At 39.7% G+C, this 20,840-nt stretch overlaps 2 protein-coding genes and 2 pseudogenes across 2 annotated transcripts in view; 2 read left to right on the top strand and 2 right to left on the bottom strand.

The window, feature by feature from the left end:
* LOC126622555 (putative receptor-like protein kinase At3g47110) overlaps positions 1–20,840 on the bottom strand; it is a 77,533-nt gene that overhangs the window by 39,046 nt on the left and 17,647 nt on the right. The gene's annotated exons all lie outside the window — the stretch shown is intronic.
* Positions 5,737–7,567, top strand: LOC126622677 (uncharacterized; annotated as a pseudogene).
* On the bottom strand, positions 7,526–9,189 carry LOC126622661 (uncharacterized; annotated as a pseudogene).
* LOC126622667 (putative pentatricopeptide repeat-containing protein At3g47840) lies at positions 17,167–20,706 on the top strand. The gene is made up of 2 exons (XM_050291420.1): positions 17,167–17,961; positions 18,093–20,706. Exon 2 carries the CDS (start codon positions 18,798–18,800, stop codon positions 19,719–19,721), a length of 924 nt encoding a protein of 307 aa, XP_050147377.1. The 5' UTR covers positions 17,167–17,961; positions 18,093–18,797; the 3' UTR covers positions 19,722–20,706.

Genomic DNA, 20,840 nt, shown 5'->3' with positions numbered 1-20,840 from the left:
CGGGATTCCTACACGCAAGCAGCAGGAAATTATCTTTCAACCAAGTCAAAAGTGCTCAAAATAGGTAACGATTTAAAGCCTATTTCATCAAATCCTTTCTATAAGGTAATTCCCAAAACCTAATTCATTTTATATGTTTTATATTCCATTATTTAGCTAATCAATTAGCTAAATAATATTTTCCTTTCATGTTTCCTTAAAATTGACTAATTAAGGGATTAATCACCTAATCAATCCCTTAATTATCAATTTGAAACATCCACTCAAACCTAAAAAATACTATAGGGCCGGCTATCCCATTCAAAACCTAAACCATTACCTTTTTGTTACCTTTTCCCACCATTTCTTCCCTTTTATTAGCCAATCAATACCATAGTTACTATAACATTTCCTTTCATATTTAATTAGCCAATTAATTGGCTAATTAAACCAAAAATAAAACCTAAAATTCCCACCTAGTAGCCGGCCACATTTCCTCCCTTTATTCTTTACCTTTTTTATTTTCTCCATCTTATTACCCAAATAAAGCTAATCATTCAATTTGATAACACCCCATTTATTTCTATCATATTTTATTAGTCAATAAAGGGGCTAATTAAACCACAAATTCACCAAAAAATGGAGAGAGTGGCCGGCCATTCCTTGAAGAAAATGGAGAAGCCTAATCCTATAAATAGGCTCCTATTTTCACCAAAAACTCATTCCAATCCTCTTGCAAAAATTCCAAAACACTCTAAACACTATTTCTTTCTAAAATTCTAACTTTGGCATCGGAGGTTCTTCGGCCAAAGCCCCCCCCATTCATCGTGGGCGCGTGAGGCTTTTGGCCTTAACCTAATGTGCTAGTTGTTTTGTAGGTGCAAATTCGTCCAAGATCGAAGAGGAGAAAATTTGCATCCACACTCTTCATTATTTCAGCCACAATTCAACTCATTTCCTGCCCATGCCGTGCCTTTCTTTCCCATGTGTGTGCTGCCATGCTTTCTTCCATGTGCCGTGCCTTTCTTACTGTTTTCTTCTTTGCATATGTGTGTTGTCATCTTTGTTTCTCCTTTGCACATGACATGTGCTATCCATGTTTAGATCCCCTTTGCATTTGCACACACTTGCTTCAACATTTCAGCCACAAACCACTATACTTTCTCTCCATGTCGTGTGTGTGTTGTCTTTGCGTGTGGGTGTCTTTGCATGTACCTTGCATGATGTTGTCTCCATCACATGGCAGCTATGATGTTTGTTAGTTGTAGGTCACACACTTACACACATATGCTGAATTCTAATCTTTCCAAAACGTCCATCCTCATGTCTCCAAGTGCATGCAATCCATTTCATCCCAAAATTGCTCTAAAATGCACCAAAATGCACTTTTCTTGCTATCTTTGTTATTAGGACCTACAAACCTACGAAAATGGTTTAAAACACTCTTATAAGCAATAACGAACTAAGTAAGTGTAAGAAAACATGTTAACTAAGTCGCATAAATATGCTCCTATCATGAACATGGGGTACAAGATGTTCAACTTCAACCCCATCCGACATGCAATAGTCATCAAAAGTTTTAAATGTGAATTCTCCAGCATTATCCAATCGAATAAATTTGATCAGATAATCAGGATGGTGAGCCATGAGCTTGATAACCTGAGCCAACAGTTTGGAGAATGCAGCGTTCCTTGTGGACAACAAGCACACGTATGACCAACGTGTAGAAGCGTCAACCAAAACCATAAAATATCTAAATGGTCCGCAGGGAGGTTGAATCGGTCCACAAATGTCCCCCTGAATCCGTTGTAGAAAAATGGGAGGATTCGAACGAATCTTGTCATAAGAAGGCTTAGTAATAAGCTTTCTCATAGAACATGTTAGACATGCGATTTCATGGATCGAACCTAAGCTTCGGGTTAGTGGATGCCCGTGTGAAGTTTTGAGGATATGGCGCATCGCTATTCGTCCAGGATGTCCCAAACGATCATGCCAAAGTGTAATTTCGTGTGCGGTCCCTGTGGTAGGACCGGCCACATAGTGGCATTCGATGGGGCGTATGGTCGTAGTATACAGACCACTCGGGTTACGCTCAATCTTCTCTAGAATACACTTCTGGCCATATTCGTAGGAATTTACGCACAGAAATTCAACTCCGTTTTCTACGTGGGTTTTAGCGTGGTAATTGTTATCTCTAATGTCCTTGAAACTTAGTAACGTTCTTCCGGAACGTGGAGAATAGAGTGCCTCAGCAATGGTCAAGATTGTACCATTGGACAACATTATACGTGCCTTACCGTATCCTTCTATCAGGTTGGATGGGCCTGAGAGGGTTGTCAGAGGTGCATTCTTAGGTACGAAGTTAGTGAAATAGATGCGTTCACGCAAAACAGTATGCATGGTTGCACTATCTGCCAGACAACTAACTTTCCCACTAGTCATACCTAGAATTAAAAATTAATTTGAATTGGTCACATGCATAAAATTTTATAAAAACAAGTATCAATTCAAAATAATTTCATTTATTCAAGGATTAAAACTAAATATCCAAAATAAATCGCCAACTAATAATCCAAAACATGAAGGAAAATTGTTCAAAATCAACCAAAAACAAGGTGGGGTGCGGCCACTAGGTGGAATTCGGCCCCAATTGTCTTATTTCAACTAAAAAAAAAGTCTATGTCTAAGATTCTAATCTTCCATAGGAGTGGTATCCTCCTGAAAATCAGAAACCTCCATCTTTGTAGTCTCCGGTTCGTCCACTTGCATGAAGTTTCATTCAAACTTCTTACGACGAGAATGATATTCATCTACAACCTTCTTGGGAGCACGGCAAATACGGGACCAATGGTCATTTGAACCACAACGATAACACATATCGTCATTCATTGTGGCAAGTGCTTTGCCCTTATTCTTGAAGTTCGGGGCCTTGAGAGCGAGGTTTGGGCGCTTTTGGGCTTTGTTTCCTCCCTTGGATGAGCCTTGACTCTGTTGACCTTGATGGGATGGCTTCTGGCCGCCCTTACCACGCCTCTTTTGGCGTTTTGGGTGCTGATTAGTGCTATAATGTGCTTTAGGCACAGCAGTAGCCCCAGTAGGTCGAGCTTGATGATTCTTCATCAACAGCTGGTTCTGCTTTTCAGCAAGAAGTAAAACAGATATCAAATCCGAGAACTTAGTGAACTTCTGAGCTCTATATTGTTGCTGCAGGACAATATTACAAGCAGAGAAGGTCGAGTAGGTCTTCTCCAGGAGATCCTCTTCAGTTAAAGTTTCATTGCAAAACTTGAGAAGTGATCGGATTAGACAAACTTCAGAATTATATTCATTCACAGACTTAAAGTCTTGGAAGCGCAAGTGCTGCCAGTCGTGTCTTGCTTCAGGCAAGAATATGTCCTTTTGGTGATCGAAACGATCAGCCAAAGCGACCAATAATGCACATGGATCCTCCTCAGCAAGGTACTCAGTTTGCAGAGCGTCATGAATATGTCTTCGGATGAAGATCATAGCAGTGGCTTTTTCAGCTTCGCCAACAGGTTCAGTTGTTGCTTCTTCAATAGCAGGACGCAAGTTCTTGGCAGTGAGGTGGAGCTTCACATCTTGAACCCACTTGAGGTAGTTCCTTCCAGAGACCTCCAAAGCGGTGAAGTCGAGTTTGTTCAAATTCGACATGTTCCTATCACAAATAGATGGACAAGATGTGGTTAGTGTAATGGAGAAAAATCAATCCATTCACATAGGAGTAGAACATACAGGTTCTAATAGAAAAATCAATCCTATCACAAATAGATGGACAAGATGTGGTTAGTGTATTGGTTTAATTTTGCATGAAAAACTTCGGGTTTTCATGGGTGATATGTTTAAGAGAAAACTTCAGGTTTTCAAACAAGGCATGTTTATAAGAAACTTCGGGTTTCAAAGTAATTATGAACTTCAGGTTCATATATTCTTGCAGGCAAACACAAATATATATGCAAACAAATATGCAACAAATATATGCAAAAATAATTTATAATGATAATTGAATTAATTTATTTGGTCTTCGGGGCCAAAGTAAAGTGTGGGTGAAAATATAAAAACCCATATTATTTAAAAATATTAAATAATAAAATCTTGGGGCCTAAAAGTATGGGCAAAGCCCACAGGTGGCACATGGAGCTCACGGGGAGACATGGGCAAGGGGAATGGGCTGTTGTGTGCAGCCCCAAAAAAATTCTTTTTTTTTTTCTCACGGGTCACTTCAGGCGAGCCCAAAAAAAATTTTGTTTTTTTTGTTTTTCTTTTCCCGCACGGGCTGGGCCGTGACATCTCAGAGCAGCAGCAACCCCAAAGGGCGCTGATGCGGGCCAAGGGACAGGAGCCCACTAGGGCTCGGGTTTTCGGGATTAAACACCCCAGCGAGTGCTGGGTGTGTGTCGCTGGAGAAGAACACCGGAAAAAGGTGGACGGCGCCACTGCAGGTGGTCGTGGCGAGGTTGTTGGAGCTCAGAGTGAGTCACGGTTGTCGTGGACAACCACAGAGATAAGGAAATCTCAACGTATCAACAACTATAAAACCTTAAAAAAAATTGAAATCGAATTAAAAAATCCGACGAGATTCCGGTGAATCTCAATTCAATTTGAAATGTGGGACGACTTCTAGTCGTCGGCGACGTGAACCAGAGGTTCAAAGCAATGGATGCAGGCCATGCCGTGGCCAATGGACACCATGAAAGGTGTCGGGGTTGGTTTGCTGGGGACGCGATGGGTGTCGGGCTCTCGGCTCGGAAAAGCATGGGGATGCAGGCTGCAGGCCTTGCAAGAAGATGGGCTAGCCATCGCAGGCTGTGGGCCTGGTTGCGTTGTAGCCTTGCGTGATGCAAAGGCACGGGTTCGAAGAACCCTAATTCCCCAATCGCAAATTTTTTTTTTTGTTGTATTTTTAATTCAATTATATTATATGCATGTATAATTCTAATGAATCACATATTTACGTTGATGCATATGCAAATAATAGTTTCAATGCATGTACATATGTAAGATTCAATTCATAGCAAATATCAAATTCACATAATTGTAGCAATTTTGGTTATGAAGCATACACAATTTATGTAGAATCTAAAATACGTTAAATGTAAAGTTGGGTCATGCATCATGGTGAATGTTCATGCTATCAGGGCTTGCAAAATATCGAGTTAAAAGCCGTTGTTTGGAAAGAACCTGATTGCGTGATGATATGGATGAACTGGTTTGATGCAGAAAAAAAATCTCCAACGTCAGATTCCTAAGCGCAGCGGTAGGAGCGTGCTGATAACGTGTTGTGGTCTATTCTTATCTGACAAACTAGAGAGGGCCGGCGGCAGTGGGAGAGAGAGAAGAGAGATGTGTGTTTGTAGAATTGTAGGGGAATGTGTGTGTTTTGTTATCCCTCCTACATTGTGCCTTTATTTATAATAGTAAAGGGAGAGAAGATATCCTTCTCCTCCAAGTAATACAAATTGTAATAGGAAAGGATAACTAGAATCAAATCTAATCTAGGATTTACACAATCATACTTATTCTAGGAATGTTTACAACATTTTTAATGAAAAACCCTTTTTAAAGGTATAGTAAATAGTACCAAAGAAATATATAAATATCATTTTTCGTTAAAAGTGAACAATATTAGAAATGTTTTGTTAAAACTTCCAAAATAAAATGGCAAATTACTGGTTAAGGTGAAAAGTTTAAAACACGAGCGAAATACGGTGCGGGGAGGAGCAGGCAATAACTAGATAAACCCTGGTGGCTTTTACTGTGGCCGAGCAAAAACCCTAACGCGAGATTGAAGAAGGTGATCTGAGCTATCAGCTACCTGCGGTATCTCGATTGAGCAATTGCGAAAATGGGAGGCGATAATAACAGGAGGAAGCGAAGCGAAAGCGACGGAGGAGGAGAAGAACCACCGCCGGAGAGGAAGATGGAGATTCTGCCGTCGATGATAAAGAACAAGGAGAAGAGGTCGGCGGTCCACGCCAAGCTCAAGCAGCAGAAGAAGCTCGAGAAGCGCAAGAAGGCCAAGGCCCGTGACGCTGCTGAGAAGCGTGCTCTCGAGCTCGGCGAGGAGGTAATTATGCCAATTGTGAATTTATGAACTGATAAATTGGTATTTTAATTGTTAATTGATGTTTAATTTTGGTATGATTAGCTAATTAGTGTTGTTAATTGCGCTCTGTAGCCCCCGGCAAAGAAGATCCCGAAGACGATTGAGAACACCAGGGAAGTCGATGAGACTGTTTGTAAGCCCGACGACGAAGAGGTTCGTTTTTGCACCTTTTGATTGTGCTTGACTGGCTTACAATGTTGCAAATGTGAAAAGATTTATTTTTTATGCGTGGAAAATTGAATGATGGTTTGGTTAATTTCGGCTTTGTGTTGTGTGTTGGATTGCAGCTGTTTGCTGGAAATGATGCCGATGAATTCAGTTCGATTTTAAAGCGCGAATTGAATCCAAAGATACTACTTGCCGTTTCAATTCTTCTGTATGTACATTCCATCTCCCCTGATTTTTTACAGCATTCCGTATTTGATGTGGTAAGGGAATTTCTTTGTTTAGGTTATATTTGGTTTACGGTTTTTTGTCCTACGGCTCTGCAGAGGGGGCCTGAGTTTATAAAGGAACTACCTTCCGTGATCCCAAATGCAACCTACTATAAAAGAGGAACATATGACTTGAAAAAGGTGCTTTCTTTCGGAATTCCCTCCCTTCCCCTCCTCTTTTCAATATGCGGATCGTTAAATTCGAACAATTTATATATGTATGTTTTCTGGCTTTGGTTGCAGATCGTAGAGTACGCAAATAAGAAAGACTTCACTTCTCTAATTGTTGTGCACACCAATCGCAGCGAACCAGGTTGGTTCTGTCTCGTTTTGAAGGGTTCTATAGTATTGTTGTGTTACTAGTGCTCCCTCAAGCTTTGTTTCTGATGACAAAAACTTTTAGATTGTTAGTAAAGTCTCTGAAGTGTTATCAAGGTTGGTCACATTCTGTTTTTCATATCTCAACACTAACCTTTGATGCTAGCCACTTTGCTTTACACATGCTACACTGAAGAGTTTTCAGCTTCTTCAAATTAAAAAAAGAGAGGATACATATAAACTCAGAAACTTATATACACTACAACAATAAATCCTACAGTTTATAGTCTCACTGTTAGATTGTGATTTATAGTCTCTGCGTGTGTGCGCACATGTGTACACATGTATATTTATTTTGTTTCCTTATTGTTTATTTGATATACCTGCAGAATCATGGAAATCCAACCAGTCATGAGCCCGAGCTTGTATTAAACAACCTTACAACACGCCTTGGTCATCGTATTGGAAGGTTGTGTTCTTTATCTCTGGCACTGACAAAGAGAAATCTGAAACTAACAAGTGGGCGTACCTATAGCAAACAAGCAAGCAGTCAGTCATTCTACCAAATTCAGGCTTAACATAAGCAGATATAACTTTGTAAGTTTACGCAACACTGATAAACAAAATACTAGGAAAGAAGTAGCCGAAATGCAAAACTGTTACCGCACACTTAATCGTTTTTCTCGGATGAGAATGCTTCTTTTCTCACGCATGCCCAATCGTCCTTATTGCTACCATTATGTCTTAGTGTCTCTGTCACAAGCTGTGCAGCATCCCTCAGCAAATCATGTGGATCTGGGAGCCTCCATAGAAGAAAATTCCTCTCAACGTATATGTTTGTTAGGTGATCCAAGGATGGGATTCCTACTTGGTCTGCTTGAAAATACGGATTTTTGAGTATCCGCGCCCACACCTTGTCCTTCAAAGGTACCTTTTCCACTAATCTTTTTAAGACTGACGGGTGAAGCATCAATGCCTGTTTCATAAGATCAGCTGAAGTAGACTTGGCATTATCCGGTGCACCTTTTGAAGATTCTTCTTTCTCAAGATAGAAATGGCAAATAGCGAGGGAATATGAAAAATTTGGAAACAACCATAAGGAGTTATCACTTTTATATTCTTCAGAGAACCGTTCTAGCCATGCATGCTCCTCTGCCCTCAACGAAAAATAGTCAATGCAGAACATGGCTCCCATCGGATCATCTGAATCTAGTGAAAGTAACAACTTGCAAACTTGTAAAGCAGATCGATGGCAACCACGCCTATCCATATTTCTCATGCGAGTAAAAAGTAGCGTGAACAGAGAGGCTTGTTTGTTTCATGGCTGTATTTTAGTTGGCAATTGCCCTGCAAGGGTGTGAACATTGGATTCCATGCACATTCCAAAGCATATAAGCACTTCGAGATAAGTTGTGCTGATATTTGATGTTCACCCGAAAACTTATAGTACTCTGCCATGGTTATAAGCGAATCCAAATGATAAGGATTGTATAACAAAATACTTGCAATTCCATTGATATCATGTAGGATGAGGAATGTACATATCTGCGCGTACGATCAAAATCCAGATTATGATGCATGAATCAAAACGACACCAAAGGGACGCGAGATCACATATCATAAATCCTAGTCTGACAAACTCTAAGCTGTGAGCATAAATAATGTTCACACCCTTAAGTGATACGGTTCAGTAAAGAGTACTGCATAATTTCACATGATCGTCAACCAGTTTGTCCTGTACAAGGTGCTACACTTGGGTGTTACCAAACTCAAGTGATACAGTTTCAAACTTTCAGTCTCGTAAGAGATTTATATTTAAAAAATCCAAAGGAAAACCCTTTTACAGTATCCAACACCAACCCATCACAGCTCGATGATGACTCAGCACATTGAACGCAAAAATCAACAAAATTTCACCATTTAAATTAGAATTCATTTCATTTTCTTAAATCCACTAAAAAGAAAAAAATAAGAATTAAATTAAAAAAGTGAACCTGGTGGTCGTCGTCATCGCCGCCGTCGTTGAGGAGGTCAAAGGGATTGATTTTAGCTTTTCCATTGAGCTGCTGGCTTTCTGCTTCTCCTTCTGATTCGGATTCTATTACGTGTCGGTCTTCTTCTTCTTGTTCCTTCAAAACTTTCTTCAGCGTTCGACCCGACATCGCCGCAGTAATCCGAAGCTCGATTCTCTCAAAATTCTCAATCTTTTCTATTCAAATCAGCTTCAGTAATTCACCAACCAACAAATAAAACCCAAATTGCCAAAAAACTCGAGCTCAAGTCCGAATTCGATTGCTGGATTCTAGATATCCCAATAGGAAACAGGATGACTAAACGACATCACTTCGGTGCTACTTTGCTCAATTTGCCACGATAACAATAGTATTATCATTTATATTTGTGTAAATTGCATTTTACTTCTTCGAATTTGAGTGCAATTGTAACCTCATACAACATTTTAAAACATTTCAATCGCATATACAAACTTTTATTTTGTTACAATTTCATATATCCATTAGTTAAACTGTTAAGTGATTACGTGACAAATACATGACCCACAAATTTGATCACGTGGCATAAAAAAAAATTTGGTTATCAAAAAACAATTTAAACAAAAAAATTAAGTGTTGTTTGAACAAATGATATGATCTATAATAAAGGTTTGGGAGTGGGCTAATAATGTTGTTCAAATTCGCCTTTGGCAATAATCGAATATAAGACTCTCACTTACAAGTGAAAAGAATACTACAAACCATAGTACTTAGTGCTGCAGATGTAATTTTAGTATAGAAAAGTTGAATTTAGTCCAATTTTGATAGTGTATTTAGTAAAAACTCAAAAATTGTATATCTTCAAACTTAACTCTTTGATTAACTTGCTACATAAGCAAGCTTTGAGTGAATGTTTCATTCATGTTTTACCCCCAATGAGTAGTGGGTACACCTCATGCTCATTAATTATTAACTTATTATATGTATTCAATGTTATCTCTAAAATGTTTGGACTAGGATTATCTACCCTCCTATTTCTATCCCCTTTCATCATCTCCTCTCACATTCTTTATTTTGTATTTATCTTTCTATAAAAAATTAATACAAGATATTAGTGTAGCTTAACCGTGACCGTTCAAATAGGAGGAGAGGGAAGGGGAGGCAAAAAAAGAAAGGAGATAATCCTACTCTAAAACGTTTTATGAGTAATATTTTTTTTTCTCTAAAAAGGGAGACAATTAGTGGCAAACCATGGTTATTCATCCCTTCCCCTGAGACTCAGATACCATCCAGATGTTTTCTAGACAGAGCCAGCGAACAACATCATCGTGGCCGTTGATTCAAAACAGATGCAAATCGTGCGACCTCTAATATTTTCAATTTATGTCCCGAGGAAAGAAGGCGCTGGCACTGCCTCTTCCTTCTTTTTCCTTTCCTGCTCTCTCACCCAACTCAGTACCTGTCAACCCTTGCAAGCTTGCCCTCACGACCAAGTAATCCTCAGCAGAGGTTTGGGGGACGAAGGGAAAGGCACAGCGCAGAACTCGTTACCCTCGCCCTCGCTACCAGCAGGCCCGTCTCCCTCTTGCTGCCACCGACAATGATGGTGTACGAAGACTGGATTGGTCACCGGCGGAGGGATCGAAGGGGAAAATGAAGCGGGCCGAATGATATGCCTATCGGACCAATTTGCAAAATTCGAATTCTTAAATTTTTCCCAAATCCATTTCCGTTAATTTTCCCCCTATTCTAGCTTGAAACCACTGCAGACGCTAAAGATTTTATTTGTGGTTTTTGGGAAATTGATGGATTAATTCTTGGGTATATGAGAAGTCTTTTGCTCTTTTGGGTTGTTTGATGGGTTAATTCTTTGATTAATCCTTCCTATTTGCCTTTTGGACTGGGAGAGGAAAAAAGAATGTCGAGGAGTTTGGGGATGAAGGGAGAGAAAGTGAGAAATGGAGACGCTGAAAAAAAAAATTCAAAATAATCTTGGGCCGTAGGATATGAGCTGAACGGTTCGGATGGATTGATCCCCACTGTATGTTTGTATGTTGAGAATAAATCTCACATTGATGAGTGAAGAGACCTTGCATGGACTTATAAGGGTTGCGTTACTCCTCATATTGCCAATTGGTTTTATGGTGGAATCTCAACTTTCTTCATGGTATCAAAGTAGGTTATCCATGTGTAAAGCCAAACAGCCACATGCGCTTCAAGTCATCCCGTTGTGTTGTTCACGTGTTAGACTTGAAAATTCGCCACACATGAGAGGGCATGTTGAGAATGAATCCCGAGAAAAAAGACCTTGCATGGGCTTATAAGAGGTTGTGCTACTCCTCAATTGGTTTTATGGTAGAACCTCAACTTTCTTCATGGTATCAGAGCAGGTTATCCCAAGTGTGAAGCCAAACGGCCACAAGTGCTTCACGTCATCTTGTTGTGTTGTTCATGTGTTAGGCTTGAAAATTCGCCGCACATGAGGGGGCGTGTTGAGAATAAATCCCACATTAATGAGAAAAAGACCTTGCATGGGCTTATAAGAGGTTGGCCTACTCCCCATATTGCCAATTAGTTTTATGGTGGAACCTTAACTTTCTTTAATATGCAGAGAAGGATTTGGCGAGGATCCTGGTCCTTCCCCCTGGCCACAAGTCTAGCTTCCACACCAATAACGAGCTTCAAACCCAAGACCTCTAATTTTTAGTTTTAAGGAAGTCTCGTAATCCGTCATTTACCACTAGGGTAGACTAATTTTTTAAACCACATTTACAAATCATGTGATATGTCACAAATAAAAAATAAACGCATTAATTAACACTTAAGTTATAATCTAATCATGAACAACCGCGTTATACGATTTACAAAATAAAACCTAAAAAATAGTCGCCCTCGCATTACCCCTTTTTATTTAGTGTGGTTGGCACACATGCTGGCGTGTTAGTTGTTACTGCATATTGTTGAGGTGTGTGCTATTCACACACTTCTTTTTAATTCTCACACACTCTTAGTTAATTTCTGTCATTTGAATCTGATTCGAGGTCAAAAATAAAAAGAATATGTAAGAAGTAAAAAAATGTGTGTGAATAGTATATTCCTCATACAGTTAGGCATATTGTACATGTGGACAAAAAATTCAAAATAATCTTGGGCCGTAGGATATGAGCTGAACGGTTCGGATGGATTGATCCCCACTGTATGTTTGTATGTTGAGAATAAATCTCACATTGATGAGTGAAGAGACCTTGCATGGACTTATAAGGGTTGCGTTACTCCTCATATTGCCAATTGGTTTTATGGTGGAATCTCAACTTTCTTCATGGTATCAAAGTAGGTTATCCATGTGTAAAGCCAAACAGCCACATGCGCTTCAAGTCATCCCGTTGTGTTGTTCACGTGTTAGACTTGAAAATTCGCCACACATGAGAGGGCATGTTGAGAATGAATCCCGAGAAAAAAGACCTTGCATGGGCTTATAAGAGGTTGTGCTACTCCTCAATTGGTTTTATTGTAGAACCTCAACTTTCTTCATGGTATCAGAGCAGGTTATCCCAAGTGTGAAGCCAAACGGCCACAAGTGCTTCACGTCATCTTGTTGTGTTGTTCATGTGTTAGGCTTGAAAATTCGCCGCACATGAGGGGGCGTGTTGAGAATAAATCCCACATTAATGAGAAAAAGACCTTGCATGGGCTTATAAGAGGTTGGCCTACTCCCCATATTGCCAATTAGTTTTATGGTGGAACCTTAACTTTCTTTAATATGCAGAGAAGGATTTGGCGAGGATCCTGGTCCTTCCCCCTGGCCACAAGTCTAGCTTCCACACCAATAACGAGCTTCAAACCCAAGACCTCTAATTTTTAGTTTTAAGGAAGTCTCGTAATCCGTCATTTACCACTAGGGTAGACTAATTTTTTAAACCACATTTACAAATCATGTGATATGTCACAAATAAAAAATAAACGCATTAATTAACACTTAAGTTATAATCTAATCATGAACAACCGCGTTATACGATTTACAAAATAAAACCTAAAAAATAGTCGCCCTCGCATTACCCCTTTTTATTTAGTGTGGTTGGCACACATGCTGGCGTGTTAGTTGTTACTGCATATTGTTGAGGTGTGTGCTATTCACACACTTCTTTTTAATTCTCACACACTCTTAGTTAATTTCTGTCATTTGAATCTGATTCGAGGTCAAAAATAAAAAGAATATGTAAGAAGTAAAAAAATGTGTGTGAATAGTATATTCCTCATACAGTTAGGCATATTGTACATGTGGACAAACAAGAGTTTACTTCAAACTCTATTGCGATAAGAAAACTAAGTGTGAGTTTACGAATAACAAAGCTGCATTGATGACACTACATCTTGTATGATTGTATCTAATCCACTGGGGAATATGCTTACAGTCAGTGACGGATCCAGGATTTTACACTCGGGGGGTCCCAATAATAAAGGTCAAAAAATTTATCGACAAAAACAACATTGAAAATTTAAATATAATACATTTCATTCAAAAATCATATGCAAAACAATATTACAAATTATAAAATCATAATTCAAGCGTCCATTACGAGGTTTCATAAGTTACTATGAAGTACCTAAGTTATTGATTATCTAATATGGACCGCTAAATTTAAAACACCGGTCAAATAAAACTCTCCCCAAACTCCCACTATCTTTCTAACCAAACACACCATTTTTCTCTTTTACTAGTTTCCAAACATCCACTTTCTCTCTCACTAAGAACACAGTTGTCATACCTCCACCAACCACCTCCCTCCCCATTCTCCCTAAGCCATGGTAGCTCCACCCCCAAATTTCATCAACCCATGACAGATTATATCCATCTTACTAACCTTATGTAGGAAATTTCACCCATAAGAAAAATTACTAAGGTGGTTGAAATAATTTGGAGAAATTTGGGCTTATGTAATGCCCCGCCAGACGACAAAGAAAGGTTGGAGGAGAAGTGGGTGGCACCGATGGATGAGACCATAGCAGAAGCAAGGAGGAGAGAGGCTGGAATGATCCCTATTTTCTTTCTTCTCCGTGCGCGGTCATCTTCTCTGAGAAGAAGACATCCACTGCAACCTGCAACCTACAACCTACAACCTGCACAGACCTCATGCTCGAGTACGAGAGGTCCCCGGAAAATTTCGAGCAGTGATTTAGGATCGCCGACGGATCCTGGGACCTCCCAGGTCCTTATGTGGATTCGTCCTTGCTTACAGTGATTCTAAATCTATCACTTTTTTTGTAATTAGTGCTTAATTAATTACACAGACAAAGATATTTAACAAAGAGTCAAATAACACAGTGAACAGATAATATAGGCATAGAAATTGAAAGGATGTAGGATTTTCTTAAATCATCTCTTATTTAAACGATTACGATTAATATTAAACTCTTGTCAGACTGAGACTGATTTTTTGTTTGGTTGCCGAGAAAAAGTTAAAACTGAGTTTTTGCTTGGTGCAACTGGTGAGTTTATAATGGTGGTTCAGTGCCTCTGGTGTGGAGATGAGAGTGGTGCAGTGACAGTGAGGATGAAGAGGGACATGGAGGTGGTAAGGAGTCCATTTTTAGCGGTGGTGGTGGGGGTGGCGCTGCTTCCGATATAGGTTTGGCCGCCGCAGAACAACAACACCACCAACAAGGTGGAGGTGGGGAGAAGAAGCTGAGGTTTGGGACAGATGGGCAGTTTAAGATTCTGCAAGTGGCGGATGCACGATGCCGATGGCAAGACCACGCCCTGTTTGGATGTGCTGCCGTCCCAGTTTCCAACTTGCTCTGACCTCAACACCATCGCCTTTGTCCTCCGCATGATCGAGGCGGAGAAGCCGAATCTCATTGTCTTCACCGGTATTTGTCCCCCCCCCCAATCATTGTTGGTGATGTTTATAGACAATGACATTGATGCAAAACAGAATGTTTTGTCCACTATTTAGCTGATGATCATTGGTTTTGGTTTAGCTAGGACATCGTTTTAGCTGATGATCATTGGATTTTGTTTAGCAAAGTTTTGATTTAGCCATGATACTCGGCTTTTTTATTGTTTCTCCAATCTGAACTTTGTGTAACAGGAGATAACATATTCGGGTTTGATGCCACGAATGGTGCTAAATCTTTGAACGAGGTATACGCCCCAGCAATCGCGTCTAACATCCCGTGGGCAGCTGTGTTGGGGAACCATGATCAGGAATCCGACCTCTCGAGGGAAGGGGTAATGAAACACATAGTTGGGTTGGAGAACACTTTGGCTCAAGTTAATCTTTTAGACCAAGATGTTATTGATGGTTTTGGGAACTATAACCTAGAGGTCGCCGGAGTTGAGGGCTCTGGTTTTGAAAACAAATCGGTTCTCAATCTTTACTTCCTTGACAGCGGAGATTACTCCACGGTTCCCTCCATCGGTGGTTATGGTTGGATCAAACCCTCCCAACAATATTGGTTTGAACAAACTTCTGCAAAGCTTCAGGTACTAACCTTACTATTTTGCTCATCGTTTTTTTATGGATCACATATACCTAAACTAGTTCTGATGACACCGTTTTTTTCCCCTTCAGAAAGCGTACATAAGCAAGCCACTGCTCCAGAAAGCACATGCGCCAGGGCTCGCATACTTTCACATACCATTGCCAGAATTTGCTAGTTTTGACTCATCGAACTTTACCGGAGTGAGGCAAGAAGACATTAGCTCTGCTTTTGTGAACTCGGGCTTCTTCACAACCATAGTTGCAGCAAAAGATGTGAAAGCAGTGTTCACAGGTCACGATCACCTCAATGACTTCTGCGGGAGCTAACTGGCATAAACCTTTGTTATTGTTTGGACCCAAATTTACACCATCAGCCCGTGCAATTAAGGCCGTTGAGTGAGCATAGCTCTCAATCGTTGGATGGAAAAGTGGAGATAATTTTTATCATTATTAAAGGATAATATTATGATTTTAATCATCATGTTATCTCTTAGTAATATATTAAATTATTATTTGATCAAATCTCAATTGATTTGGATGATGATGGGATATGAGGGTATGTATAAGGCACGACAGTAGATAGATATGTATGCAGGTATATACCTTTTGATGGTATGCAGGTATATGCCTTTTGAGGGTATGTTGGTTTTGGCCACGTGAATGTGTTTTTTGGGGATTATATTCTATCTTATTATGCGTGCATGGCTGCACCTGCATTAATGTGGTGGACATAAAGTTCTAATTGGACTAGGAGACAATCTGAGGGCACGATTTCTAAAGATAAGGAAGGAAGAAATGGTTTTTTCGAATAATGGTGAAGTAGAGTCAAATGATGATAGCATATAAAAGATAGGCTCCTGCTTATCTTGAAAAGTCTTTGACTGAGGCTCTAGTTGATAAGTTTGAATTGAAGTTAAATTCTACACTAGTGGGGAGTTGCGCCACGCGACATTTGCTTCTATAAATACAATACCGTGAACAACAAATGGACCTCCAACTCAACACACAAACTGCCCTGCACAAACCCTCGTTTTACGCAAAATCTCTCAGACATCTTGAGATTTTTATTTTCCTTTTTCGTCAACACATCTTCAGTTTGGATAAACAGCACTGTGAAGGCAACCGGTGATACCTTCAGTTTGGATAAACAACACTATCGCCGTAGAACCGCCCGATCGCGGAACACCTTCAGTTTGGATAAATAGTACTGCGTCGAGGTCGACTGGTTATCTATCCAAGTATTGGTCGAGAAAGATTTTCGGATCTTTATTGGCAGAGGTATCTCATTAGCCTTTTCGACATGGTAAGCAGGACCCATAAAAATGATGTAACAAGGTTCATTGTCATTATACTATAGACTGGTTATCTACAATTGGTGACAATGGCGTGTGTTGATCATGCAAGCCATCGTCACTGCAGTAAATTCTCAACGTGGGACATCTTCTGAAATTGTCAAACCATTTGCAGACCAACTATGAGCACTTGTTTGATGTTGGTGAGCAGTAGATCTTCCGACAAAGAAGGTTGGTTGCTCGGGTTTGGAAAGACTAATAGTTTCAGTTTTCAACATTAGAGCAACTGATGACATGGTTAGCCTATGATTGGCATCTTGTTCAAGCATCTTGTTCAACACATAATAATCCAATATGGATGTATTTCGAAAATTCATCTGCGTTGCATGAATCTTTCAACGATGGATCCATCAGCTCCAACACTTTCCTTTCATTCCATAACTACCAAGCCTGCATGCGGTTGTTAGGATACTGTCAGATGGCATATTAGGATGATGACATCTGTACAAGGTTGCTAGTAGTTAGTTACTTGTTAACAGATAAATAGGAGATTGTAAAGATGGAAAGGTGGTTAATGAAATTGTATTGTTTGTATTGTTCTTCTGTTACTCTCTCTCTCTGTGCAATTGTGGAAGATGTAGAGTAGGGTTTTAACATTGGTATCAGAGCCAAACGTTCGTTCCTCTCAATCCTTGTCCGTTGTATATCACCGCAAACATTGGTATCAGAGCCAAACGTTCGTTCCTCTCAAGACCAATTCCGGGCCGAAATCAAGACTATCCAGGATTTAATTCTTCTTCAATTGAAGTTGCTTGCGGAAAAACTTGGTGTTGAATCTTCTATAGCTACACCGATGCATCAATTGTTCATCAAAATGGCATATCTTATCTCTCTTGTGAAATCGAATCAAATTGTTCTCAAGCTTCAATCATTCCACAAGGAAAATGTTCGGGCCGAGAGAGAAAGTAGCTGAATTCTAGTCTCAATTCCGTCCAAGATACAAGCCCAAGACTCGTCCTTGTCTACGACCCATATTGAAGAAATTCAAGAAGGTGCGTGACTACGACAAACATCACGACGATGATTCTGCGACGTGTCATTCCAATCCCAAATTTCAAGGAAGTTTTGGGGTTTTTCGAAAATTTTTGGCTCGGGAGAACGAAAGCGTTTTTTATTTGTTCGACAAGGAAGCTAAAGATTATGTGAAAAGTTCTCCAATTCTTGATTCTGATTACAAGACAGGAACCACAAAGGATTTGGTTTCAGGGTTCCCCGTTTTTTATTGTGAATTTATAGGAATGGAGAAAAAAGTTGCAACTTCGAAATTGATGGCCAAGAAAGGTGAAGACTTCTTGCTTTGTGATGTGGGTCTTTGTTCCTTTCCTGAAATGGGTTCTTTCCCTGAAGTGGTTATAATTTCGGTTGCAAAATCTGGTGAAAATGATGCCCACCATGTGTTTGCTGGACTGCAGCAAACGATCGGCATTGCTTCTTTGAAGCTTGGCTTCCATAAATTCATTTGTGACAAAGGTGGAGGTTTACCAAAAGACAATATTTGGAAGGACCACTCAAGAATATCCAGGAATTTTTCAGAAGATATTGAACTCTTAATTGTACCTGCTGACCAAATTCGTATCGCTCTCCAAGTGTTTGATGAAAGGTCACACTCAGCAGATTGTGATTTTCAGTTAGGCTATCACATGCCGATTTCTGACACCGGAGGTACACTTCTTAGGTTCTTTACTTAAAATGTTCAAATCAAAGATGCTCATAGTTCTAAATTTCTTGTTTGTAATGGTGAAGTCATGAAAAATGGTACTATTGTGCATTCGAAGCTTGGTTTCCATGAGTTAATTCGTGACAAGGGTGGAACAATTAGTCAGAGGTTCTTCAATTCGAAGTCCAAGAATAAAGATTGTGTTTCTGATTGTTCCAAGGTGGTCAAATGTGAGGTGAGTTTTGATTTTTTCATGATCATTCATAGAGAGTATGCTGGTAATTTGGGATTGCATCATTTAGAAGCTTGTATGGACAAGAATAGAAAAAAGTTCACTCTCTCCAAATTTGAAACTGGTTGATGTGTTGCTTGCCATGTTGTTCTCGATCGTGACTACTGCAAGGGCATTCGGGATAAGGGTGGTGGCAAATTAGACTACGGGTTGCAGTTGTTTGAAAAAATGAGGATACAGGATGTCTTTTCATGGACATCAATCATTACAACTTATGTTTGGACATGTCAAGAGGACCGTGCAATCAAAGCCTTTATAAGAATGCAGGAAGCCGGTGTGAGTCCTAAGAAATACACGTTTGTAAGCACCATCTCTAGAGTTGCCAATCTTGCTAGAGTTGAATGGAGTGAACAATTGCATGCCCATGTTTTACACAGGGGTCTTATTTCTTTGTTGTCAGTGGGAAATTTCATTGTAACCATGTATGCCAAATGTGGGCGTTTGGCTTCAGGTTCTAAGGTGTTTCATGAGATGAGCATGAGAGATATTGTTTCATGGAGCACTTTAATTACCGGGTATTCTCAAGGAGGTTATAGGGAAGAAGCTTTTCAGTTTTTATTGTGGATGAGAAGGGACGGACCAAAACCAAATGAGTTTTCTCTTGCTAGTGTATTGAGTGTTTGTGGAAGCATGGTAATGCTTGAACAAGGGAAACAACTGCACGCTCATGTTCTGTCTATCGATTTAGGGTTTACATCTATGGTACAAAGTGCTTTTGTGAATATGCATTCGAAATGTGGAAGCATAAAAGAAGCTGTAAAGATTTTTGATGTGACAGAACTTAGTGATATTATTTCATGGACGACGATGATTAATGGATATGCTGAACATGGGTTCTATCGAGAAGCCATTGATCTGTTTGAGAAGATTCCTAGGGTTGGTCTGAAACCAGACTCGATGACCTTTATCGGTGTTCTTATTGCTTGTTGCCATGCTAGACTGGTTGATCTTGGTTTCCACTACAATTTAATGAGCAATGACTTTGGGATTAATCCTGCAAAAGAACACTATGGCTGCATGGTTGATCTCCTCTATCAAGCTGGACGGTTAGGTGAGGTAGAGGATATGATCAAAAGTATGCCATTTCAATAGGATGATGTTGTTTGTCTACTTTCCTTAGAGCTTGTAGGCTCCATGGTGACATCGACTGTGGAAGACGTGATGCAGATGAGATCCTTAAATTGGATCCAAGTTCTGCAGCGACTCATATAACCCTGGCTAACATGTATGCTGCTAAAGGAAAATGATGAGATCAAATGGGGTAATTAAGGAGCCGGGATGGTCCTGGATAAAGGTCAAGGATCGACTTTCTGCAATTGTGGGTGGAGATCGGTCTCATCCACAAGCTGATGATAGATACAGTGTGTTGGAATTACTAGCTTCAAAGGCAGAAGATATAATTCAGAAAATTGGTTCTTCACTAATTGACGTTGAAGGTTAGCATTTAATCCATAAAAAAATTTAAAGCTAATCTCTTCAATTGGATGAAACTACGGCAAACTACATGCAAGAGTCCAGTTTATATTATGTGGATATCTTAAAGCATAGTTGCATCTTAAAAAAATCTATGGAACCAAATGAAATTGCATGTTTGGCTGAGGTTCAAGGAAAAGAAGTCACATGAAAATCTGGTCAATAGTACCATTGCTCATCTTTTTTTGGAGGGTGTAATATGGAGTAAATTTTTAGGCAGTGAGCTACTCTGCTACTCTAGAGAAACAATGATATTGCTAGTGAAGTGAGTCCAATGGCAGAACCATTTCAGGAGTGATGCTACTTGGGAGATATACCATGATTTGAAGCTCCAGTTTTCAGAAATTGTTGATCCTTTAATACATTCTTGTGATTTTGTTGCTCCTGGTTTTATTGCTGGTCTTTAATTGTACTTAGTTCAAATTGTAAATCTTACTTTGTAAGATTGGTTTTAAGGGAGGGGTATTGTTAGGATACTGTCAGATGGCATATTAGGATGATGACATTTGTACAAGGTTGCTAGTAGTTAGTTACTTGTTAACAGATAAATAGAAGATTGTAAAGATGGAAAGGCGGTTAATGAAATTGTATTGTTTGTATTGTTCTTCTGTTACTCTCTCTTTCTGTGCAATTGTGGAAGATGTAGAGTAGGGTTCTAGCAGCGGTCGTGGATGTAAACATCTAATTAAGTTGATAGATAGGTAATTAATCAGGCTTACATGTACTAAAAGAGTAGCT

The sequence above is a fragment of the Malus sylvestris genome, chromosome 1, assembly GCF_916048215.2.
Source record: "Malus sylvestris chromosome 1, drMalSylv7.2, whole genome shotgun sequence".
Taxonomy (NCBI): Eukaryota; Viridiplantae; Streptophyta; class Magnoliopsida; order Rosales; family Rosaceae; genus Malus; species Malus sylvestris.
The sequence above is the reverse complement of the archived record's forward strand: the minus strand, read 5'-3'. Positions and strand labels throughout refer to the sequence as shown.